Genomic DNA, 27,530 nt, shown 5'->3' on the forward strand with positions numbered 1-27,530 from the left:
CAAAAATATGTCCCCATAAAATCCAGGATGTTTGAGAGAAGTAAATAAAATTCATGTGGAAAATACAGAGAACGAAGATAAATTAAAACAAATAGAAAACAGACAATGTGAACATCAGTAAGGACAATAATTGCAAGTGGACTGAAACATATTAAATATGCATGTGTCCATAAGTTTATGACACAAACACAGCAAACCGAGTTGCAACCTTATTAAGCATTCTTTATTTTGAAAACTGATATATTTTTTTAAAATGTATTAAAACTTTATCATGCCTTTCCCACGTGCCTGTAGCAATAAGTAAGCAAAGGCCTCGCTCAAGGAAATTTGTTTTCACAAAAGTTTTCCAATCAAGAAATAAAGGAGTAAGAATACCAGTTTATAACCCCTAAATCAGTTGCAATCTGACATTGAGCATCAGTGTCTGCTAAGAACAAAAAAGAGACTTCGGGCATTATGTGCTTCAGTTACATGAAGAACACAAAACCACCTGTGAAAGTATTTCCTCCAAAATCATATCTGAATCTGATTAAACCTCTAAATCAGGGTTTCTCAACCCTCATGGTGTTGAAATTTGAGTCAGATGATTCTTGGTTCAAAGGAGCTCTGATGTGTATTGTAGGACATGTATCAATAGCAACCTCTACCTACTAGAAGTCCACAGGCTCCACACGCCATGCCTACTTGTGATACATAAAAACCTCTACAAGCACTGTCAAATCTCCCATAGTTTACAAAAATATCTTACTAAGCAAAAATATCTTACTAAGTTTGGGGATTTTTATGCTACATTCTCAGTAAAATTATAAAAAATAATTAAAACAAGGGTTTTAGTAAGATTTACTTAATTGAATTAAGAAAATTCTTAAAAAAAAACAAAAAGAAGTTAAAATTGAACCACAAACTATACAGAAAATCATATTAAAAAGCAAACATAAATCAAATGGAGGCAAAAACAACAATTACAAACTATAAAAGAGAAGGACATCGCTAAGGCCAAAACCTAAAATAGATGAAAACAAAATCAGTGGAAACAGTGAATAAACCCAAAAGCCCACATTTATGTATGTGGGAAAAGAAGATGAACAACAACAAAGAATCTACCAATTTAAAAACCGCCAGATCCAGAGATCTCAGTTGAATTTAGTTAATCTTTGAAGTTCACTTCATACTGTTTAACTATTCTTGTTTTAAAACATAATCTTGTCAAATTCACCTTTGAAAGTTATTACCATAGTTACACAAAATGAAGTTAGAAAAGAAAAACCACACTTAGAATGGCTAAAATGTAAAAGACTATACGAAGTGCTGAGAGATTTTGAAGAACTGAAATTCTCATACACTGCTGGTGGAAATGGAAAATAGTATAACCATTTGAGAAATCGTTTGCTTATTTCTTGAAAGTTAAACATATATCTGCCATATGATCACTACCCAATAACAGGATCTTTCAGTACAAAATCAGTATTGCTTTTTAGTAAAACCAAAATTGCCTCCCAGAAAAATCTATCACAGAATTCTATTTGTTCAAAATTTAACCATAATGAAAAAAGATTGCATTAAAATCCAGCTGAGTTACTCAAATTTTGTTTTTTGTTGCATGTTCAAAATAAGATCTACTGTTGTTTTATTCCTCAGAGTGGAAAAAATGCACCAAATATTAATATAATTAGAGAATAGAGCAAAGAGACACTGACTTCCCTAGCAAAATATATGGAGCTATAAGATTCAAAAATAGAAATGATAAACTATTAATGACATTAGTTATTCAAAATGAATTTTATTACCTGTAAAATCACCTGAAATTAATAAAACAAACCAATTATCTAAAATAAAAAACACAAATACTTACAATAACATGTTCCTCTAAGTGGATTACCAACATAGCGATTTTCAGAGTCACATCTGTAGAAACACAAAAAAACTCATTTACTATTAAACAACAAAATTCAAAAGCTTCATGTTTTTCCTTCAAGCAAACAAGTAATTAAACTCTACATTCAAACATATTAAAAGCTATACTATTAATTAAAGTTTTAAAAGCAAATCTTCAAAAGAATTAATGTAGAAAGCCTATATACAGACATGAGTGAGAGAATAAGTGGAAAAAAACACACAAAAGGAATATAGAGGATGGGATAAAATTATGAATTAGGGGATATGTATTCTTCCTTAACACATGAGGAAGAATTTTCAAGTCTGGATAAAGATTTAAAGACATTTTGTTAGGTATGGGAAAGTGTGGGAATTCATAAATCATATCATTTTCTTACTTCTGGTAATCAAAATTAATATATTTTCCAATTTTCCAATTCATCTGTATTTTTAAAAGACATCCTCAATTGGATCATGGAGAAAAGCTTTCTTTAAATCATTCAAGATTAAATTCAGGAGGTCAAACTTTTAAGTCTTGTAAGCAGATTATAACGAAACGGAAGAACACGTGAGCATTCAGGCTCAGGAATTCTAAGTTAAATTCTTCAAAAATATAGTTAACTACAACAGTAGGAGAAAATCCTAAGTATTTTGAAAATTTCTGAAGTTTGTATTTTTCCAATCTCTGTTTCCAAAATTCAGTTAAAATGACAATTAATGCCTAAAAGAAATATAGCTTGGTTTTGCATAATGCTACTTCTTGGAATGTCCTCCAAATTTAACTATTATAAAATATATACATGTGGGTAACTGAATAAAGTGCCTCAATATTAAATTATATGTAGAATTTTAAAAAGCAAGAAGGTTCTTCCAAAAACGTCTGTAGTTTTAATAGAGTCAATTAGAACCAAGGAATACATATATATTTTAATCGACGAAGGCCCAAACAGTTGAGAATAATAAAGTAAATAATCAGTTGCATTCTGAATGCATTTTTCAGTCATGCATAACTGCTAATATTTTGTATCCATGAAAAAAAAATGAAGTGAAGAGTAAATATTTTTCTACATTAACTACAAAATTATTATATAGCCCTTTATACCACTAACTTTATTCTCTGGAAAAAAGTATTTGGCATATAGGTTTTCTTCAGGGTACAGATGACTTCTCCAAAAGGTACTTTTTAAATGTGTGATATACAGTATTTTTCTAGCTTTAGAAAATGATGAAAGCCATTACTGCTGGGTTAGCACTTCAGAATCCATTCTATTCCTATATTTTCATTCCTTCCTTTAGACTTAGCTCCTTAAATCCTACCACTTTATACCAAATATATACATACGCTAAAGGACTGATTTACAATACTGCTACAATTCCGTTTCTCTCACAAAAAGTAAACTTGACTTGTTGTAAATGGATAACTCAATACTGCACTTCCCTGGTGGCTCAGATGGTAAAGAATTTGCCTGCAAGCATAAGGCCAGGGTTTGATCCCTGAGTTGGGAAGATCCCCTGGAGAAGGGAATGGCAACCCACTCCAGTATTTTTGCCAGGAGAATCCCATGGACAGAGGAGCCTGGCGGGCCACAGTCCATCGGGTAGCATTTTCAAAATAGGAAAACATTCAACATAATACTCACTGCATTTTTATGCATGATATTCCTTACATATCTTACTGCCTAAATATTGAATAGAGGACTTTCAAGTTCTCATAGCAATTTAACATGACAAACGACAAGGGATTTCAACTACTTTTTAATTTATCAATGAGTTAACTTTAAAAGCTCCAACCCAAACCTATTTTCCAATATGGAAGTTATGAAGTTTTCATTCTTGTTATTAATAATTCATTTTTCAAATAATCAATATACTTATAACATGTATACCTTCAACATAATTTTGACAAGGAATACTTAACATTTTATTTTCTCTAAACACAAATTTTTTCAGAAGGATGAAATTATATGCTTCTGTTTAGGAAATGACTTCTCCTGGCTTTCATTACTCAAACTTAGAATTTTAAGATAAATAAGAAATTAACACGACCTTGACAAGAATAAAACTCAAAGGCTTTACAGAGTTCTTGAAGGTATCCAATATAAAAATGACATTCTCTTTACATTTTCAAACTCAAAACAGTAAATTAGAAACAACATTGTCTAAAAGATTTTATATCAATCATTATGGAAAATTTTTGAATGATTAAAAGTACTTTCAAAATATGAGCTGAGTTTAAACACCAGTTTTGGGCATTTTAATTTCAGATTTCATTTAAAGACTCGCCAGTGTTTACAAACAACTGAGGAAATAAATAGTTGCAAAGGAAACATATGAAATTTCAGACATAAAATTCAGCTGGAGAAACACAAAAGTAGATATAAATAAACTGAAAGACGTGCCTTGTTTTTCATTAGGCTATCTCAAGATCATCAAGTTGGAAGTTAATTTCAAAGATAATGGTTAATTTGATCTAAGAAAAATTCTAATGAGCTTTAAAGGAGCTAGAAAAGCTGATTTTAATGTTCACATGCAGGAATAAACATACAAAAATAGCTAGAAAAAAAAAAAAAGAATAGCTAGAAGCAACAATGAAAGGAACGGCTTTGAGGGAACCTAGACTGAAAAGACATCTCTGTGGGAAAGGGAGAGGGTGGGATGATTTGGGAGAATGGCATTGAAACATGTATAATATCATATATGAAATGAGTCGCCAGTCCGGGTTCGATGCACAATACTGGATGCTTGGGGCTGGTGCAATGGGATGACCCAGAGGGATGGTACGGGGAGGGAGGAAGGAGGAGAGTTCAGGATGGGGAACACGTGTATACCTGTGGCGGATTCATGTTGATATATGGCAAAACCAATACAATATTATAAAGTTAAAAACTAAAATTAAAAAAAAAAGAATGTACGAAGAAAACAAATGAAAGAAAAAAATTTAAAAAAAATAAAATATACTCAACATGTATATAATTAAAACAATATGGTATTTGTACATCAATACAAAGATAAATGGTACAGAATAGAAATTCCAGAAATAGGTACAGCTACTATTTTCTAAAATTCTAGTGTATGATAAAAGCAGTGCTTTAAATGACTGGGGTAAAAAGACAGTCATCCTCTTACACAGTACTTGAGACAACTGGATAACCATTTGGAAAAATGTAAGATTAGATTCAATCCTCACACCACGCACACACACAAAACACTAAACATAATTATAGAAGTGCTATCCATCATCTTTGCTAAATTTTCTGGTTTAGAAGTAAGTCACATGTCCTCCCCATACTCAAGGAAAAGGGATTATACAATAGTGTGTGAAGACCAGAAGGCAGAAATTATCGGTAGTCACCTAAGGATCTGTCTACAATAATATTTTTGTTATACACAAAGTTTTTATGATAAGATATTTTGATACAGTTATTTGAGATATGAGTATGTACAATCTAATTCACATAATAAATAATTTGAGAAGCTAAAAGTACTTGACTGAGGTCAAACTCATAAGGGGTAAAGAGAATATGAATGGAAAAGTATATGCATAAATAATTCTTCAAACCAATTAGTATGGTACTATATAGATTACATTAATAATAATTCAGTTATGTAAGCTAAGTAATGTTTTTAAAACTCATAATCTTTCTGTATAAAGATTAGAAACAAACATTAAAAGCCTTCAGAAGTCTTCTGCATGGCTTAATTAAAAACATAACTTCAAAGTATTTCTGGGTCTAAGCAAAGAGATAATCATCCTCTATTCCCACTAAGCAAACAGCCAGACCTTTTTATAAAACAGGCTTAGGCTGAAATATTCATTAGGGACTTTGAAAGGGTAAATATTATCATTACATGGCACCTAAATAATGGTTACCATTTATTTATGTGATCATATTAAATCATAAATATCATTTTGAAAAAACAAAATATAAAACAATCCCCCATTTCTAAGTGTTAAAATATCACCTTTCATTTTGTTCCTACTTATATATATTTATATATATATATCTTACTGTAAGATACAATTTTTCTACTCAGAAGCTAAAGAAGGGTTAAATCTAATTGCTATAATTTGAAATATCAAAATATAATATTTAAAACAATTGAGAATCTGATAAATTTATGTTTTTGTAAAAATTATGAAAGTTATACACAAAGCAAGACACACTTGCTTTTGTTTTGCTTTGCCTCTAAAGGGACTCATAAAAATCACATAAACAAAAAGATTATATTAAGTAATATCACAGTATCAATATTGATATCATACTTCTAAGACAATGTATCATAAACAAACAGTAAAAATTCAGACATGAATGTATGGTAAATCCTGAAATAGTAGGAAAGGTACACGTTTAAAACTGTAATGCTATTTACGGACTTGAGAGTCCAGTAATAATGAATAGAACTAGCCAGGTAATTAAAAACTACTAAAAAGACTAGGTTTGTTGTTTTTTTTTTAATACTTAAAAATATTGGAGAGCAAAGGGGTGAAAAATTACCAGGCCAAGATGCAGAGAAGGATAGAATCCCAGGATGCTGAACCATTTCAGGGGTCCCTATGTCTCCAATTATGAATGGGAACAGCATATCACAGAAAAGGACTGGAGTCCAGGCACACCAAAGACTGGTAAGCTTAACTCAAAGTGTAATTTTAGGATTAAAGGCATTAAAGGGCCTTCCAGAGACTGCAAATCTACTTTGCATGCTAAATCGCTTCATCATTTCCAACTTTTTGTGACCCTATGGACGGTAGTCTGCCAGGCTCCTTTGTCCATGGGATTCTCCAGCCAAGAATACTGGAGTGGGTTGCCATTACCTCCTCCAGGGGATGTTCCCAACATCCCCTGGTTCAAACTTGCGTCTATTATGTCTCCTGTATTGACAGGAGAATTCTTTACCTTAGTGCCACCTTTGAAGCCCAAATCTACTTTGACCCAACCTTATCCCAGAAAATCATGAAGATACTACTATTTTCAGGCACAAAGGAGAATTAAATTCTCTTATGATTTAAGTAAGCAATGGTCTCAAATTTTCTACAAACATATTTTGCCAATATGGCATCAATAAAAAATAACCAGGCACAGACAGGAATAGACAAGAAAACAAGAACAGGAACCAGCAGAAACTAAGAATAATGGAAACAGAGCTGTGGGAATTTAGATATTACCTAGAAAAAGCCACTGGCTTTAAAATAACTATTAAATTGGAGAAGACAACAGGCAAGAATAAAAATCTGTCTAAATTTTGGAAACTATAAAAGGCAACTAGAAACTATAATAGATGAAGAATTAGAATTCAGTCTGAAAAACTAGAAAATAAAAACAAGCAAATGAAAACACGATAACCAAAATTAAGAACTGGATGGATGAGATTAACAGCGAACTATACACAGTGGGGAAAAAAAACAGTAAACTGAAAAATAGGTCAGGAGAAAGTGGAAAAATATGAAAAAGAAATAAAAGCTATGGTGTCACTGGCTCCGAAAGCAGAAGACAGAGAGAATGGAGAAGAAGACACATTTGAAGAGTGTTGGAAATTTCTGAAATGCCCAACATGGCAAATGAAAAATAATAACTTCAGCAATTACTGTAAAATTGGTAAAATAAAGAAAAAACTTAAAGTCAAAGAGTAAAAGAGACCTAGGAAGAAATTAAAAATCTGAATAGCTTATTACTCTTAAATAAATTCAATAGTTTATATCTCATTTTAAAGATGTAATTAAAACCTTTCGACAAAGAAAAATCTAAAACCATCTGATCACCTTGTTGATGAAGGTGAAAGAGCAAAGCAAAAAAGTTGGCTTAAAACTCAACAGTCCAGGTTTGATGCAGGATACTGGATGCTTGGGGCTGGTGCACTGGGACGACCCAGAGGGAGGGTATGGGGAGGGAGGAGGGAGGAGGGTTCAGGATGGGGAACACAGGTACACCTGTGGCGGATTCATTTCGATATTTGGCAAAACTAATACAATATTGTAAAGTTTAAAAATAAAATAAAATTTAAAAAAAATAATTAAAAAAACCAAAAAACAAAAAACTCAACATTCAGAAAACGAAGATCATGGCATCTGGTCCCATCTCTTCATGAGAAATAGATGGGAAAACAGTGGAAACAGTGTCAGACTTTATTTTGGGGGGCTCCAAAATCACTGCAGATGGTGACTGCAGCCATGAAATTAAAAGATGCTTACTCCTTGGAAGAAAAGTCATGACCAACCTAGATAGCATATTCAAAGTCAGAGACATTACTTTGCCAACAAAGGTCCGTCTAGTCAAGGCTATGGTTTTCCTCTGCTCATGTATGGATGCGAGAGTTGGACTGTGAAGAAAGCTGAGTGCCGAAGAATTGATGCTTTTGAACTGTGGTGTTGGAGAAGACTCTTGAGAGTCCCTTGGACTGCAAGGAGATCCAACCAGTCCATTCTGAAGGAGATCAGCCCTGGGATTTCTTTGGAAGGAATGATGCTAAAGTTGAAACTCCAGTACTTCGGCCACCTCATGTGAAGAGTTGACTCATTGGAAAAGGCTTTGATGCTGGGAGGGATTGGGGGCAGGAGGAGAAGGGGATGACAGAGGATGAGATGGATGGATGGCATCACTGACTCGATGGACGTGAGTCTGGGTGAACTCCGGGAGTTGGTGATGGACAGGGAGGCCTGGCGTGCTGCGATTCATGGGTTGCAAAGAGTCGGACACGACTGAGCGACTGAACTGAACTGAGCTGAATACAGGGAAAGATGAGGAAATTGCAAACAGAACCCCCCAAAAGCACTAACCATATGGAAAAGATTGATGTATTGGATTATATTAAAATTAAGAACTTCTCTTCACCAGTGACATACAAAACAGGGTGAAAACCTAAACCATCCCATGGCATTTACCACACGTATCATCAAAAGAAGATAAGCATCCGGAATAGATAAAACACTACAAAAAATTAAGCAAAGGAGAACAGAATAGGGAAAAAAAAAATCACAAGAAATTTGAAAGAGCACTATTTCAGAAAAGAGAACTTCAACTGATGATTAAACACATAAAATTTTTTAAATATTAAGCATACTAAATCTTAGAGAACTAAAGAAGCACTTCAGTTCTTAAGAAAATGTAAATTCAAATTGCAACCTATCAATTACACATTCATCAGAATCCTTAAATTTAAAATGTCTTATAACACCAAGTATTGTCAAGAGTGCAGAGCATTAAGTAAATTCATACAGCCCTGGAAAGCATATAATTTCCAGATAGCAATTTTATAAGAGCTAATTCTCTAAAATTGAAAAAATGGGTGCCCAACAAAGACTATCAAAAATGTCTGTACTTGTGAATCAAGAGACACATGAGAATCCTCTAAGCCCACCAATTTTAATGGTTAAAAGAAAGAAAACTATAATTTTCAATAGAAAAATAAAAGAATGATTAAATGAAGTGTGGTATAATCATATGATTGAAACATGTAAAATATCATGTATGAAACTAGATGCCAGTCCAGGTTCGATGCATGATACTGGATGCTTGGGGCTGGTGCACTGGGATGACCCAGAGGGATGGTGTGGGGTGGGAGGAGGGTTCAGGATGGGGAGCACGTGTATACCTGTGGCGGATTCATTTTGATATTTGGCAAAACTAATACAATTATGTAAAGTTTAAAAATAAAATAAAATTAAATTAACAAAAAAAAAAGAAATAGTTTTATCTAGAAAGATGAATCTGTTTTGATTAATTCACTCATTGGTTCCTTTATGTGTTGATTTATTCAATCCATATATATTAAACCTTTTTTGCAGTTCAAAAAAAAAATATAATCAAATACTCTATGGCATTGAAAATATCAAATTATAGTTACATGGATGCAGTTATTTATTCTTTCAGGCCCCACAGTTTTCACAGTTCTTTCTATAACACAATGGCTTCTTCCAAGGTGAAATCCTTCTAGACTTTCAGGATGTTCACCTTATTAGAGTTCCCTTCCATAGCATCAACAATCCTTTTCATTGAGTCCTGTGTATAATGAGCCTTAAAGGTTCTTATGAGGCCCTGATCTAGAGGCTGAATTAGAGACATTGTGGGAGAGGGCAAGTAGAGCATTTGGATGCCTTCAGTATTGAAGTCGAGATGTGGGTGGCCAGGGGGCATAGCCCAATATCAAAAACAACTTTAAAAGGCAATTCCTTATAGGCAGACTTCCCTGGTGGCTCAGACGGTAAAGCGTCTGCCTACAATGCAGGAGACCTGGGTTCGATCCCTGGGTCGGGAAGATCCCCTGGAGAAGGAAATGGCAACCCACTCCAGTACTCTTGCCTGGAAAATCCCATGGGCAGAGGAACGTGGTAGGCTACAGTCCATCGGGCCGCAAAGAGTAGGACACGACTGAGTGACTTCACTATGGGCAGGGTACTTCCTGACTTTAGGAACAAAGCATCAATGAGACCAATTAAAAAAATATGTATATATATATTTTTTTATATATATATATATATATATATTTTCCTTGTCCAGGCCTTCTTGTACAACCAAAGACAATCGTTTCCTTTCTAGATTCCTTGATTAGCAGCTTTATAGATAATGGCAGTCCTGATCATAAACCTGATTTCATTTACACAAAATAGTAGAGTTAGCCTATCCCTTCCTGATTTAATCTTGGTGTGTGCTTCTCTTCCTTACTCATAGAAGTCCTTTATGGCATTTTTTTTTTTTAAGACTAGAGCATTTTCATCTGCATTAAAAATCTGCTCAAGCAGATATCCTTTCTCATCAATGAGTTTCTTAATGGCATCTGGGAAGTCATTTGCTCTCTCTCAGTTGGCAGAAGCTGCTTCTCCTGTCATCTTGACATCTTTAAGCCAAACCTCTTTTTAAAATTATCAAACTATTCTTTGCTGGCATTAAATTCTCCAGCTATAGACCCTTCACCTTCCTTTTGCTGTAAGTTGACATATAATGACTTCACTTATCCTTGAATAAGAGGCGGCTATAGGTGTACATTTCTTAAAGAAATCGTAAAAAAAAAAAAAAAAAAACTTAAATAAACTGCATTTGCAATGTTAGATTAAAGCTTTTACGCAATGAGTACAAGGGTTGAGCACCTTCTGGGGTAGCAGAAGTGACAGCTTCACAAATTTCCTATTCTTTTATTTTTTACAATGGTCCTGATGCTGGATTCATTTATCTTGAAATGGCAGGTAACCGCAGCTACAGACTTCAATCTATAGAACATATCAAGCAATTAAACTTTTTCCTATAGTGTCATGACTTTGCTTCTCAGGAGCACTTCCAGTATCACAGGTGGCACTTCATACGGGTCCCCTGGTTTCACGGTTTACAACACTGCACTAAACACGACGAAAAATACACAAGAACCATGAAAGATCACTTTTTACTGTGATGTATAATTTACTGGAGAGAAGAACTGCTCATGAAGATATGATTAGCATCACAAGGCATTTTAAGTGGATACTCACAGCACTTGAGCTCACCGCAATAGCAACACAAGTGGCTACAAGATTATTACAGTAGTAAACTATGTATTACTGTTAATTTCATGCAGTTATAATTTAATACTGCATCTTTACATTTATTTACATTAATTCCAACTGCAAATGGAGCCTTGTAAGGTCTTATAAGTACATGCATAACTTTTCACTAATTTTTCCTTTTTATAATAAATTTTTAAAGGCTTCCCAGGTGGAGCAAGTGGTAAAGAAGCGCCTGCCAATTCAGAAGACATAAGAGAGGCCAGATCAAACCCTGGGTCGGGAAGATCCCCTGGAGGAGGGCATGTCAAACCACTCCAGTACTCTTGCCTGGAGAATCCCATGGACAGAGGAGCCTGGCAGGCTACAGTCCATTGGGTCACAAAGAGTCGGACATGACTGAAGCAACTCGCTGCTGCTGCTGCTGCTGCTAAATCGCTTCAGTCGTGTCCGACTGTGTGTGACCCCATAGATGGCAGCCCACCAGGCTCCCCGGTCCCTGGGATTCTCCAGGCAAGAACACTGGAGTGGGCTGTCACTTCCTTCTCCAATGCATGAAAGTGAAAAGTGAAACGCTCAGTCGTGTCTAAGTCTTAGCGACACCATGGACTGCAGCCTACCAGACTCCTCCATCCATGGGATTTTCCAGGCAAGAGTACTGGAGTGGGGTGCCATTGGCTTCTCCCTGAAGCAACTTAGCACATAATACATTTTAATAATAAACTTTTATTTTATGGTAGTAAATGATAAATTAGTATCAACATGTATTTTATACATTCATGACATTTTTCTTAATTTTTTCAATGCTTCTAGATTATAGGGTTTGTCTGTGGTTTTTTTTCAAATTGTCCCAAATACTCATACATTTTTCCAATATATAATTGAAAAAATTCCATGTTTAAGAGGACCCATCCAGCTGAAACACATGTTGTTCACAGGCCACTTGTAGTTAATTCCTAGTCTCATACCACTGTAGTTGGAAAAGATATTTGATACAATTTCAAACTTCTTTTAATCCATTGCCCTCAAATTTAATGTTTTTAATGTCATATTATCTTTTTGTTCTGTATATCCCTTAACTACATATTGTGAATACGGAAGATTTTGCTATGTTTGTCTTTTAACCTGACTACTAGCTTCAAAAGTAGCTGGTCTATTACTTCTTATTGTATGTTCGACTTTACCAATGAGATTTTCCTTTTTATAATTTTCACATTTCTACGTGGTCTCTTCTTTTCCACTTAGAGAAGTCCTGTTAACACATCTGGCCTTTAAGACCAGTTTTATGGTGCTGAACTCTTTCAGCTTTGGCTCGTCTGTGACCTCTTCATCTACCCCTTCAAATGTGACTAACTTTACCTGGTAAAATATTCTTGGCTGTAGGTATTTTCTTCTTATTGCTTTGAATGTACTGTGCCTTTCCTTTCTGGGCTGCAAAGTTTCTACTGAAAGTCAGTTTATACTCTTGACTTCCCACGTATGTACTCAGTTGCTTTTCACTTGATGCTTATGAAATTCTCTTTTACTTTAATTTTTGCCATTTTAAATATAATGTGTTTTGATGTGGACCTCTTTGGATTCATCTTCTTTCAGACTCTGTGTTTCCTGGGCCTGGATGTCTGTTTCCTTCCCCAGGTTGGTAAAGTTTTCAGATAGTATTTCTTCAAATAAATTCTCTGTCCCTTTCTCTCCCTTCTCCGCTTGCAATCCGTACATTTCATACTATCTCAGAGGTCTCTTAAACTATCCTTCTTTCTTTTCTTTTTTTCATTTTTCTGTTCAGCTTGGGTATTTTCACATCCTCTGTCTTCCAGATGGCTGGTCCTGTTCCCCTATCTCATTTAAGCCACTGTTGATTCCTTTCAGTGTTTTTTTCATTTCAGTTATGGTACTGTTCAGATTCTCACTGTGTTCATCCATTCTTCTCCCAAGTTTAGTGAGCATCTTTATGATCATTACTTTGAACTTTTTACTGGGGAGACTGCTTATCTCCAATTCGTTTAGTTCTGTTTCAGAGGTTGTGTCTCATCCCCTTATTTGGACATATTCCTCCCTCTTATTTTGCTTAATGCTCTGAGTTTATTTCTATTTCTTAAGTAGGTGGGTTATGTTTCCCAATCTTCAAGAAGTGGCCATCTGTAGGAGATTGTCCTATGGGGCCCATTATGCTTGCCTCTGGTAACCAGAACTATATGGTGAAGGGGTACCCCTATATGAGCTGTGTGTACCCCTCTGTGTGACATAGCCTACTCCTATGGGTATGCTGGTAGGCAGACGTGGGCTCTGGTCTGGTGAGCTATGAGACCATGCTTTACACAGTAGCTGCAGGCCCTCTAGAATGTGGGGTAGGCTTCCTGAATAGTTGGCTGAATGGCCCAGGGAAAGTGGATGGCAGGTTCAAGGCTGCTACCAGCTCATTGGTGGTCAGGCCAGGACCTCACACGACTGTCTGCATTCCCCTGCAGGGCTTGGGGCTTGTGCCAGCCCACTGATGAGTGGGTAAGCCCCTGGTAGGAAGAGGCTAAAGGGAGAATTCCAACATGACATTTGCCAGTGCAGTGTTATCACTATCACAGTAGAGCAAGGTCTCAGAACTGTCTGCCACCAGTATCTCCATCCCAGGCAGAGATCCAGCTGCTTCCTGCTTCACTGGGAAGCTCTCCAAAATGAGCACCTGCGTCTGACCTAGGCTCCTTTCAAACTACTGCCTCAGCGCTGGAAGTGAAAGGGTTTGAGATTTTGTGCACATCCTTTAAGAGGGGAGTCTCTGTTTCCAATAGCTCTCTGGCTCTCATGAATATAAGACCTGCTGCATTTCAAAGCCAGACATTCTGAGAGCCTGTCTTTCTGGTACAGGATCAGTGGGCTGAGGAGGCCAGTGTAAGGCTCAGACCCACCACTCCTTCATGACTGTAATATTCCTACCATTTTGGATCACCAGCCCAGTGGTGTGGGTCCTGAATATACTGTGTCGCCACCTCACTTACTCATCTCATTGTGGTTCCTTAGTATCTTTATTTTATAGCAGGAATGTCCTTTCTGCTAGTCTTCAGGTCAATGCCATAGATAGCTTTTCTGTAATTAGTTGTAATTTTGATGTGTCCATGGGAGGAAATCAGTTCAGGTTCTTCCTACTCTGTCCTCCTGGTCACTATATTTTACGATCATTTATTCTAACAATCCCAACAATTCTACACGTATTGAGACCTACTCTGACACTCTAGAGTTAAAACCACTTAACTTAGCACATGAATTTGAGCAAACTCGGGGAGACAGTGAAGGACAGAGAAGTCTGGTGTGCTGCAGTCCATGGGGTTGCAAAGAATTGAACACAACTTAGCAACTGAAGAATAACATCTTTGTTATGTCTGATGTCAATGCAATAATCAAACTGGAGATCAAGGACAAGGCAAAGCCTCCTAAGAGCCAGCCTCCGATGACAAAAGCTCTGATAGAAGAAATGGAGAAGCCTGCAAAGGTTCTGAGAGATGAATGGGAATCAAGGAACAATTTGACTCTAAATCTCAGACATTTCACTAAATCCAAACCTAGAAGTCACACTTAAAGAACAGGTCATTTAAGGTTATTCAAATGAAAGTGCAATAGTTAAGGATGTCAAGCAAGCTGCCAAGTGAACATAACTACTTGTGGAAAGGTGTGTGACTCTTGCAACAAACAATCTTAAAACCTAGTCTTTTATAAAAAAGGTTTGTAGCTTAAGGCACAATCCAGTGTAGAGGGGTGGAATGGAGGAAGAGCTATTCCATGCAATTTTCCAGGATTTGGGCTGTTCCTAAGTCCTGCAATCTTGTAGGTCCTCATCTTTATCTCCACTGAAGCAATATATGGGGAAAGAGAGCTTGTATAACACAAGAGCTTTTAAGGGGCCAGGTCTGAAGCGGTGGACATAATCCAATTGCATGACCTCCAACCTAACTCTGATAGAAAATGGGAAACAATGCCGAATTGTGTTCAGTAAGTTTTCATAACTGACAACTAAATGAAAATCAATCTAATAGAGTTCTGGAGGATGATGTGTTGGCTTAGAAACACTGATGGCAGAACTAACATTTAAATTTGAAAGTTCCTAATAATCCAAGAGTTTTAAACTCAAAAAGACACACTCAACAATTCAAATATTTACCTGACATGGGAGATTTTATATTAATATTCAAGTTGACCTTCCTACCAGGATAAGTACTGGTTTTCCCCTTCCCAAAAAGAAATTTAGCAAGGGGTGGGGGGTGTGGAAATAATTGGGGAAAACAAAATCCTAAAATACACTAATTTACATTTGTTTTATAAAACCCTTGTGTGTTGTGCTGTGCTTAGTCGCTTCAGTTATGTCCGACTCTGCAACTCCCAGGAACTGTAGCCCACCAGGTTCCTCTGTCTGTGAGGATTCCCCAGGCAAGAATACTGGAATGGGCTGCCATTGCCCTCCTCCAGGGGATCTTCCCAGCCCAGGGATCGAACCCAGGTCTCCCGCATTACAGGCAGATTCTTTACCATCTGAGCCACCAGGGAAGCCTAGAAACCCTTACTATGTCCCAAAAACTAGTCTTAAGAGGAAGGCACAACTTTGATCATCCAAAAATGGAAAAGGCACTGACATCCTCCTCTGCCTCCCACCATCAAAACAACATAGATTAAAATGAGTAATAATCTTAAATACTGCTGGTCTAAAAGTAAACTAGAGAGGAAAAATTGCTCAGGAAGAAGACTGTCCTATGGCAATATTTCTTGAAGTGTGGCAAGAACTATTAATGCTGCAATGCTTATAATAAAGCAAAATTTTGATCCCATCACAGAGCTTAAGTCACCATTTTCCAGGAGATTCTTCTTCACCCTACTTTTGAGATCCAGAGTCTTAATCCTACCATAGTAGCTGTGAAAAAGTTATGACCACTAAAGAGGAAAGATGTAAGGAAGAGAAAGGGGGGACTCAGTTATGAATTGAACTACTAAACTTAAAATATCCTGCTTACTAATAGTGCCATATATCTCAGGTAGTTATAGTTCCAAATGCCTTTGAGAAACTTTATCTTCAATTTACTACTGATAAAAAGTAAAGCAGGAATCTGGGTCAACCCAAAAATTTTGATTAAATTACCAACATAATATCTAATAACATCAAGAATGTATATACTTGTCTCCAGAAGGAAATAAATTGCTCTAAGATCTCACCCTGCTTATTTAACTTATATGCAGAGTGCATAATGAGAAACGCTGGGGTGGAAGAAGCACAAGCTGGAATCAAGACTGCCAGGAGAAATATCAATAATCTCAGATATGCAGATGAAACCACCTTTATGGCAGAAAGTGAAGAGGAACTAAAAAGCCTGTTGATGAAACTGAAAGAGGAGAGTGAAAAAGTTGGCTTAAAGCTCAACATGCAGAAAACGAAGATCATGGCATCTGGTCCCATCACTTCATGGGAAATAGATGGGGAAACAGTGGAAACAGTGTCAGACTTTTTTGGGGGGTGGGGCTCCAAAATCACTGCAGATGGTGACTGCAGCCATGAAATTAAAAGACACTCCTTGGAAGGAAAGTTATGACCAACCTAGAAAGCATATTCAAAAGCAGAGACATTACTTTGCCAACAAAAGTCCATCTAGTCAAGGCTATGGTTTTTCCTGTGGTCATGTATGGATGTGAGAGTTGGACTGTGAAGAAAGCTGAGTGCTGAAGAATTGATGCTTTTGAACTGTGGTGTTGGAGAAGACTCTTGAGAGTCCTTGGACTGCAAGGAAATCCAACCAGTCCATTCTAAAGGACATCAGCCCTGGGATTTCTTTGGAAGGAATGATGCTAAAGCTGAAACTCCAGTACTTTGGCCACCTCATGCGAAGAGTTGACTCATTGGAAAAGACTGTGATGCTGGGAGGGATTGGGGGCAGGAGGAGAAGGGGACGACAGAGGATGAGATGGCTGGATGGCATCACTGACTCGATGGACATGAGTTTGAGTGAACTCCGGGAGCTGGTGATGGATAGGGAGGCCTGGCGTGCTGCGATTCATGGGGTTGCAAAGAGTCGGATACGACTGAGCGACTGAACTGAACTGAATATCTTATATACAATAAATAAAACAACAAAGGAAAACACTAATTAACTAGATCAGTGGTTCTCAATGGGGATAAATGTGCAGGTAACAATTATCTCCATAATTATAGAGTTCTAATGGACCATATTAAAATAACTAAAAAAAGAGGCAGAGGATGATAGATGACCTGAATGCACAAGGCAATTCCACATGACAATAAGAGTCAATCCAAATTTTATACCTTGGAAAAGAGAAAAGAAAGAGTTTTGTCTATAATTATTTGACAGTAGAACCTAACCATTTTACCTATAAACAAAAATTCGTTTTCCATGTTTATAATATATAGTGAATTTTCTAGGAATGCTGTTACCACATAAGTTGAAAATAGACCATATATAATTTTATTCAGAATTTAACAAAGATGAATTCAACATTTCAAAAAACTTCAATCAACAAATACTTATGCAATTCATGGTATATACAGCACACATTTTGGAATATGTGTCCAGAGAATGTTTCAGACTCCTTCTAAGAAAATAAGAACTAATTTTGTTATTTTAATCCTATCCTATACATTTAAAAAATTGTATTCCTATGATATAAAATGTACATGGTAAAAGTTACATATTAAAACTATTTATTTGAGTAATGCCAATTGATTTTCAGCTAGGAATTCTGATGGCATTCCCAGAAGCCCAAAACACAACTCTACCAGCTTGGTATTACTGTGTGTTTTTCCAAATTATCCTCTATTTCCTGTTGTCTAAGAAATGATATAGTTTCCAAGGTCTTTTTAAGTTTCAGAAATACAATGTGTGCTTTGACATGTGGTAGGGTTTAAGGTAGAATGAATGCTTTCTGTGACACTTTATCTAAATCTTACCTATATTTTAATCTAAGGAATTATTTTGGCAAAGGGTCAGACACGACTAAGCAACTGAACTGAATTGAACATTTACAAATAAGATCCAGCTAATATTTGAGAATATAATACTTCCTTATTTTCTCCATTTCAACAGCCTATCACTTATCTTGGTGTAAGATCTCTAATTTCTAATCTACCGTCTTCACTGGGTCCAGAGTGGATGGAAGGAGTTTCAGAGACTCCTTCTACTTGACCCTTTCTACGTAACAGTTCTTTACCCAAGAGTCAGAAGACCAACAAGAGGTTCTGTCAGCTGCCACATATACCCATTCCAATCATGCACGTAGGGACAGGAAAATGACCACAGAGTGAGTTTACAGACCGATGTAGGGGGCTTCCCTGGTGACTCAGACTGTAAAGAATCTGCTTGCAATTCGGGAGACCTGGGTTTGATCCCTGGATCTGGAAGATCCTCTGGAGAAGAGAATGGCTACCCACTCCAGTATTCTTGTCTGGAGAAATCCAAGGACAGAGGAGCTGGCGGGCTACAGTCTATAGGTGGCAAAGAACTGGATACAACTGAGGGACTATTGCTATCACACTTAATTAAAAAGATTTGGACCAAAATTCCATTTATAACCTGGTCCTATAAGTTTCCATGCTAACAAAGGGGCTATGATTCATCTCCAAAGGCCGTAGCACTATCTAATTTTTTTAATATAAATTTATTTATTTTAATTGGAGGCTAATTACTTTACAATATTGTATTGGTTTAGGAAAATTCATTAAGTTCTAGAGATGCTATTCCATCATCACTGAGAACCACTGACCTAATAAATGGATGTTTCCTTTGTCCAACCAAAATATTTTGAGCTTTATACTTACTGGGTACAATATACAACATGTTATTGACTTACACTTCCTGTTTGTACCTGAGTAGAAATGAGTAGCTTTGCAACTAAAAGAGTAACAAAGATCTTCATTCTTTATGCAGAATATTGAAAGGTACAGGAAAGTAACTACTGTAGTCATGGTGAAACCATGGGAGTTGGCCAGACGATATCATAAGTATATACCATAATATGTTATCAAAACTTCTTCCACCTATTTTCATCTGAAATCTTTTACTTCCCACCAAGAAACATCCGTATCTATCAGAAGTGTTGTCAGAGGTTGAAAGAAAAATAAATGAACCACTGACCTTCTTAAAACTTCTGACCTTCTTTAAACACGCATTGAAAATGACAGACATTGTATTGTACATAATGCAAACAAGCGTCACCTTCACATTGTTAACTGAGAAATTTTACAGGAAAAATATGTGTTTTCCTTAAAGTCTGCATGTTGCTCCTCAAATTGAAAAAATTTTCCAGAGAAACAATTTTCACTCATTTCATGTTAGCTTATATTTTCATTAAATTCATTTTTTTAACTTACCAATTTTGGGTTCCAAATGTGTTCAGGCCAGTGCCAGAATGAGGACTCTACCATGGCAAGATTAATAATTTGGTGTTCCTTTAAATAAATATTTTGACCCCATATTGAAGGCCTGCCCAGGATGTCTACTATTCCCCTCCCCCTATCTTATACCACAGGAAATGCATTGTTAAAATTTTCTCTAATTATTTCCCGTGGGGTTCATGGAAAGACTCTAAAAAGGGTGGGGACCCGCAACTCCACATTCCCAAGACCTTCATATTATTGATGATGAGCACTTGAGCACTAATTTATCAACTGGACATTTAAGCTTCCTGCTGGCTTCACTCCATGTTAGTCAGTATTTCTTTATCATCTCTCCCCGAAAGCTCTTGCTTCTCTTTAGATTTCTGGCCATTTGGTCACCCTATAATCTCAGGACTCCAACGCTTTCAAGAAAACTCATGAATCTGCATTTGCCCAGCTTTACTTCTTTCATTGTAAAGGTGGGAATGATGCTTTTTCCAGCTCTCTACATCCTTGAGCAAAAACTAGAAATGCTATGATCATGTTCATGTTTACTTCTTTGCTTTACTAATGTTGTTTCCCCTTCCCTTTACTATATTCTATACTCAGAAAACTTGAACTCTCTTCAACTTTCATCTTAAATATGCCCTGTTCTAACTATCCTTATTCTTCCATGATAAATCAATCATTCCTTTCAGTCCTCATTCAGTATTTTCTTCATTCTATTCCATTAAATAAATTTGTTGAGCATTTACACTGTGGTACTGATGCAACAGTCCCCAAAGAGTTTCACTCAATAAAGGATACAAGCAAGTACATACATCATACATTGGAAAAATTCATAAATAGGAAGAGACTCAATTTCAGTTTGGAGAGGTTATGAAAAATCTACCAGAAGATGTGATGTCTAGCTACATGTGCATGCTGTGCTAAGTTGCTTCAGTCATGTCCGACTCTCTGTAACCCTATGGACTGTAACTCGCCAGGTTCCTCTGTCCATGGAATTCTACAGGCAAGAATATCGGAGTGGGTTGTCATGCCCTCCTCTGGGAGATCTTCCTGACCCAGGGATCGAACCTGGCTTTACATCTCCAGCATTAGGCAGATTCTTTACCACTAGTGCCACCTGGGAAGCCCCCTTCTAACTACATTTGTTGTTGTTCTGTTGCTCAGTGGTATCCATCTCTTTGCAACTCTTTGCTTAAAGCCAAACAGAAATTATCCTGGGAAGAAGGAAAGGCTCATTCATAAGCATCTCAAAGCACTAATGTAAGAAAGTAGTGTAGTATATTTTGCCTAGTGTCTCCACTGAAGTAAAAGCCATGTGTTATTCATCTTCATTAATAGTAAGACGCACTCATTTAATGATTGTCTACTGACATGAGTGACTAGCTTTGCTTCCTAACAAGAGCGTTTTTTCCAGTATAAGCACATGGCAGGAAATTACGTTAAGAATGAGGACCCTACATTTCCCTGGCAGTCCAGTGGTTAAGAATCCACCTGCCAATGCAGGGGACATGGGTTCAATCCCTGGCCTGGGACGATTCCACGTACCGCATGGCAACTAAGCCAGGAATCACAACCACTGAGTTCACACAAGGCAACTAATGAGCCCAAGCGCCCTAGAGTCCGAGGTCTGCACCAAGAGATGCACCAATGAGAAGAGCATGCATCGCAATGAAGAGTAGCCCTCACTCACCCCAACTAGAGAAGACCTAGTGCAACCAAAAAAAAAAAATTAATTAACTCAAAAAAAATTTGTGAGGATGCTAATGTCACCACTGCCCCAAAGTAAAATAAATAAAACAAATATTTATAGAAAAATAAATATAGGTATTTAATATAAATATGTAATGTAAACACTTTTATTTTATAAATATATTATAATATTATGTAAATAATTACAAATATAAATATAAATAAATAAAACAAGTAAAATGAAAAAGCAATGAGAGTAATTCTATCTATAAAAACTCAGACAGAGTGAAGTAAGTCAGAAAGAAAAACACCAATACAGTATATTAACGCATATTTATGGAATTTAGAAAGATGGTAACAATGACCCTATATGCGAATAGCAAAAGAGACACAGATGTAAAGAACAGACTTTAGACTCTGTGGGAGAAGGTGAGGGTGGGACGATTTGAGAGAATAGCATTGAAACATGTATTTTACCATATGTGAAATAGATCACCAGTCCAGATTTGATGCATGAGACAGGGTGCTCAGGGCCGGAGCACTGGCATGACCCTGAGGGATGGGATGGGGAGAGAGGTGGGAGGGGGGTTCAGGATGGGGAACACATGTACACCCATGGCTGATTCATGTTAATATACGGCAAAAACCACTGCAATATTGCAAAGTAATTAGCCTCCAATTAAAATAAATAAATTATTTTTAAAAGAAAAGAAAAAACAAACAAAAAAACTATCTACAAAATATGCCCACAATTTAGTATTCCGATTTCTCCCATACTTGTAAAAAATTTCCCCTAATTATAGTAACTAGCAGTAAAATGTACTTTCATCATTCAGAAATACATAAATTATTTTTTTCTAATATTTCATGCATATGTCAAATTTTATAACTGTACATCTAAGCTTACAAACCGATGAGTTCAGTGAATTAAAATACTGTCTCTTTCACCTGGAATCAAAAATGTGTTACTAAAGTACTACATCACATAAGAGATAATTATTATGGATGACTATGCCATTTATGAAAAAATAAAGTACAAATTTAAACTGTCAGTGTTTAAAATGATATTAGAAGCTCAACAAAAATATTTGTTGCTTAAGACCAAGATCTACTACATAAATCACTAGGAAAAGGGGAAGTAGGGAACCGGGGCAAATGAAAATGAAGGGCTCTTGTTAAGAATCTATTAAAATTTTAATATGGCAACAGCAGAACATTGAATCAGGCAAGAAGCTCTTCTAAGCACGAGGCCCTGTGCAAATGCACGTGTCACATGACCACCAAGTTAGCCCTGCTTATAACAACCAGTAAATGGCACTGCAAAATACTGGTGGCATCTCTTGACTTAAAGCATAGGACTCCGCTTAATTGAATTGGTACTGAGAACAAAATAGCCTTTCTTAACAGGAATTTCCCTGTGATCTTACGCTTTGACTTTACTTTTAAGTTTAGAGACTATGGAGAAGGAATAAAAACTTGTTCTGCTCACCTTCTCTTGAAAATCTATGACACCTCAGAGACTAGCCAAAGACAGGATCATCTAACATGAAAAATGCAGGATAATTCTACAGCAAATAATATATTTGTTCTAAGTAAAAACAAGCAGAAAGATCATTTTCCAAGGCTAACAGATTTCTTTGGATATAAACTTTTATTTATATATAGATAGATATAATTTTGGAGATGCTTTCTTAACTTTTAAAATAATTATGTGGTTTATGTCAAATACAGTATATTATCTCTAATACAAAGACAAGTGCATGCAGATAAATAATTCAAAACTATCAAAATGACTTTAATATATAAAGAATATGAGTAAGAAAAATCATTTAAATAACCTAAAACAACTTGTGTTTAAAGTTACTTCTTTTGGAGGTGGACGAGAATCAATCTTCAGATTAACAACTAAATTACAAAAAGACAAAAACCACTCACGAACTACTAAAAGCAGAGTAACAACAAGAGTGGGTTCATGTCTAATGAAATAACAGAGAAACAAAAGAAAATGAGTATAAGAAACCAATGGAAAGGCTTAATGAGATTTTGATGATCAGGATTAATAATAAAAGATTTAAAACAAAGAAATGCACAGAAACATTGAATTTCAGTTCTTTAACAAAATGTAGAGGAAAATTATAAAGATAGCCACCCAAATTTGAGATTTCATATATAAGATGTTCTAGAAAAAATAAAAATATTTCTTTTTATCAGAAAGGTACAAAAGACAAATATTCTATGGGCTCTGTTTTAAAACTTCCACAAAATTGTCATTTAAAGGCTTAACTTTTATGAAGATTGATAAAATGCAAATCAGCATAGTTGATAATAATATTGGTTGCTTAACTAACACAACACTAAACTTCAAAGGGAAACCTGTAGTAATTACTTCTACAGCAGAAATTTAACCCACAGAAGTTCTATAAAGTAATTTTTACTTACAATTGGCATTGATCACCTTTTATTCCTTTAGTTGTGCAGAAACATTTTCCTGTGTGCATATGACAAATATTTGCATGGCCACTGCATGTACAAGCTGTAAGTCAAAACCAAAATGACATTGAATATTCCCCATCACAAACATGTACATCACATTTCAGGGAAGATTTTATTATCTTATTTTTAAAATCATCAATTATCCTCTTGCCACCCAAAAACTAGGGTTATGACATGGGTTATTTTTAATTAAAGGGAAATTAAGTTACTCATTTAAAATTTTTTGTGAAACACTTCAAAGTCTTTGGAGTATCCCGAAGTCTAGTGTGGATCCAAATATTTATCTCATCCTTTTCTGGATGTTTTTCCATTTCTAATTTGGAACATCTACTTAATAAAATGAGTTTCAAAGAGCACAAGATCTTTAGAGTCAAACAACTTAGCTACAAAATGCACATCTATAATCACTAGTTTGTTGACCTTGGGCAATTTATATAACCTCTCTAGTCTTAGTCTCTCTGTCTTCAAAAGCAGGGAGATACTCTTGGGACTTCTGTGAGAATTAAATGAGATAATGTATTTTAAATTCTGAACACATATCAAGGACTTAATAACTATTACCTCCACTACTGTTACCACTGCCAACAATAAAATAATATAGTTTTACGTATTGTATAAAAGGTTTATTTGCCCAAAAATCATTCTTTTAAACTTCTAAAGTCATTCTCAGTTTTAGTATTCCAGAATACTACCTGAAACATGCCACAGTATAATAGTTATACCCAGTGAATTTGGTTCATATGAACTCATTTCATTTTCTTACTCCACATTCCTTTGTTAAAGATCAGTGTTCCAAATATTTAGGACACAAACCTCCTACTTCATTGTGCCAAACATCTAATCAGCCAGTCCATTCTAGATTCTACAAGGAAGCATCTTTCTTGTATCTGACCTTTCCTTTCCACGGTGATAGCCATCACTCAAGTCCTGTCACTCACACTCTGACTGACACCAATATAATTCAGTAACTGATCATTCCACCTTCAGTTCGGCTACAATTTCCTCAACCTTCAGACATGTTTTAAAAAGATAGGGCTGATCATGCCATTAGGACTTTAAAAAACTTTTAATGAGAACTATTGTGTTTCACAATAGTTAAACAGCTAGTTAAACAATTCTACTGATAAAAATGAAATTATTTGGCTTTTTCCTGATTTTCATACACGTTTAAAAATGAGATAATGAGTCACTATTTTGATCAAAATATAAAATACTGTCATGTGGAGTTATTTGCTTGTGCATTCAGGATACCTATCGTCTTCTGCCTCTTTTTTAATTACTTTAATAGGATCCATTAGAACTTTATAATTACAAAGATAATTGTCATCCCCACATTTATCCCCACTGAAAACCACTGATCTAATTAATTTGTATTCCTAGGATATAAAATCTATGTGGCAAAATATTGCAGAAACTAAGCTTCTCATTGCTTATGATCACTCGCTTTGAAAAAACACATAATTAATGTGCAGTAAAAACATACAACCCTACATACACACAAAAAATAATTTTGGTAGTAGGTAGATTTTTATGAACCTCGGTTTGCTTTCTTCAAGAGATGAGATTTTCTTTCAAGATTTTCTTTCTTCAAGAGATAGGAATACCAGACCACCTTACCTGCCTCCTAAGAAATCTGTATGCAGGTCAAGAAGCAACAATTAGAACTGGACATGGAACAACAGACTGGTTCCAAATTGGAAAAGGAGTACATCAAGGCTGAATATTGTCACCCTGCTTATTTAACTTATATGCAGAGTACATCATGGTAAATGCTGGACTGGATGAAGAACAAGCTGAAATCAAGATTGTTGGGAGAAATATCAATGACCTCAGATGACACTACCATTATGGCAAGAAGCAAAGAAGAGCTAAAGAGGCTTTTAATGAAAGTGAAACAGGAGAGTGACAAAGTTGGCTTAAAACTCAACATTCAGAAAACTAAGACGATGGTATCCGGTCCTATCATTTCACGGCAAATAGATGGGGAAACAATGGAAATAGTGAGAGACTTTATTTTGGGGGGCTCCAAAATCAGTGCAGATGGTGACTGCAGCCATGAAATCAAAAGATACTTGCTCCTTGGAAGAAAAGCTATAACCAACCTAGGCAGCATATTAAAAGGCAGAAACATTACTTTGCCAACAAATGTCCATCTAGTCAAAGCTATGATTTTTCCAGCAGTCATGTATGGACATGAGAGTTGGACTATAAAGAAAGCTGAGTGCCTAAGAATTGATGCTTTTGAACTGTGGTATTGGAGAAGACTCTTGAGAGTCCCTTGAACTGCATGGAAATCCAACCAGTCAATCCTAAAGGAAATCAATCTTGAATATTCCCTGGAAGGACTGATGCTGAAGCTGAAACTCCAATACTTTGGCCACCTGAGGCAAAGAACTGACTCATTTGAAAAGACACTGATGCTGGAAAAGATTGAAGGCGGAAGGAGAAGGGGATGACAGAGGATGAGAAGGTTGGATGACATCACTGACTTGATGGACATGAGTCTGAGTAAGCTCTGGGAGTTGGTGATAGACAGGCATGCTGCAGTCCATGGGGTCACAAAGAGTCGGACACAACTGAGCTACTGAAGTGAACTGAGGTTTTCTTTATTAGAAAAGATTTCTACATAACAGTGTTTTTCCTTCATAAAGAATATGCAAATAGATCAGATTACATTTGTGAATAAACTCTGGAAACACAATATGTGAGAACCACAGAAATGAATGACAAGGTACAGAAATGCAAGGAAAAGGAAATTATCGTGAGCAAAAAAGGAACTCAGATGTACTGATGACAGGTAACATCATAAATAGTAAATGAATACCACATGATATCTTTTAATATTAACTTGAAGTTTCATAGTAATACTATTTGTATTCAAAACGACACTAAAAAACAAATGATATACATTAATATTTTAAAAGTTGGGTAAACATTTTATTTATCCTTACGGCAGAGCTAAATAATGTCATACTTGCAGTGTTTCTTTAAAGAATTATCATTGTATAGTAACTTTAATAATTTCTGAGATGGAAAAAAATTGTGTTAAAATACTTTTCAATGTAAACTCATTTTGAGAGAATTCCCTTGAGGTACTATACTTTGGGCTAAAATGGCACAAATGTATTTTAAATTCAATTGTTTAAAATGTATATTTTATGACATGACAATGTTGAAATTATTCTGTTTTTGTCAGCATTTGGGGTTATCTTTTTATGCTGAATAAGCACCTATAAAATCATCATACTGTGGCCTTTTATTTGGTAAATTTTATATGATGATGATTTTACAGCTTAGATATACACTAGAGGAACATTATGTGGTCACATGGTATTTCTGTTTCCCTATAATATAAATTTTCAATATCAACTTATAACCGAAACTAAAAAATAAGGATAGGAAAACAAATGCTATAAAAGTTATTTAAATAAATTGTATATAAAGAACATACTTAGAAAACTGAAATCGAACAGTAGTCACTGGCAGTATTTGTTTCAAAGTCAGTTTACTTGCTTAGAGCTTTAATTTCTACATCATTGCTATTTCTCACAAACACATACGACTTCTGGGAGTTGGGAAATCATGTCCATTTAATTTCCTTTCTACATTTCTAGCATAATTATACTTGATATTTAGTAGATA

The 27,530-nt window shown here is 35.7% G+C and overlaps 1 protein-coding gene across 5 annotated transcripts in view; it reads right to left on the reverse strand.

Moving 5' to 3' along the window:
* The window catches only part of ATRNL1 (attractin like 1), an 805,870-nt gene that overhangs the window by 536,864 nt on the left and 241,476 nt on the right, over positions 1-27,530 (reverse strand). For all 5 annotated transcript variants that reach the window (XM_027529449.1, XM_027529446.1, XM_027529448.1 and 2 more), the window contains 2 exons: positions 23,835-23,928; positions 1,853-1,905 (listed from right to left, as the gene is read on the reverse strand). In XM_027529449.1, coding sequence (XP_027385250.1) covers positions 1,853-1,905; positions 23,835-23,928 — 147 coding nt within the window. The remainder of the gene's footprint in view (positions 1-1,852; positions 1,906-23,834; positions 23,929-27,530) is intronic.

The sequence above is a fragment of the Bos indicus x Bos taurus genome, chromosome 26 (genome assembly GCF_003369695.1).
Source record: "Bos indicus x Bos taurus breed Angus x Brahman F1 hybrid chromosome 26, Bos_hybrid_MaternalHap_v2.0, whole genome shotgun sequence".
In the NCBI taxonomy this organism is placed as follows: domain Eukaryota; kingdom Metazoa; phylum Chordata; class Mammalia; order Artiodactyla; family Bovidae; genus Bos; species Bos indicus x Bos taurus.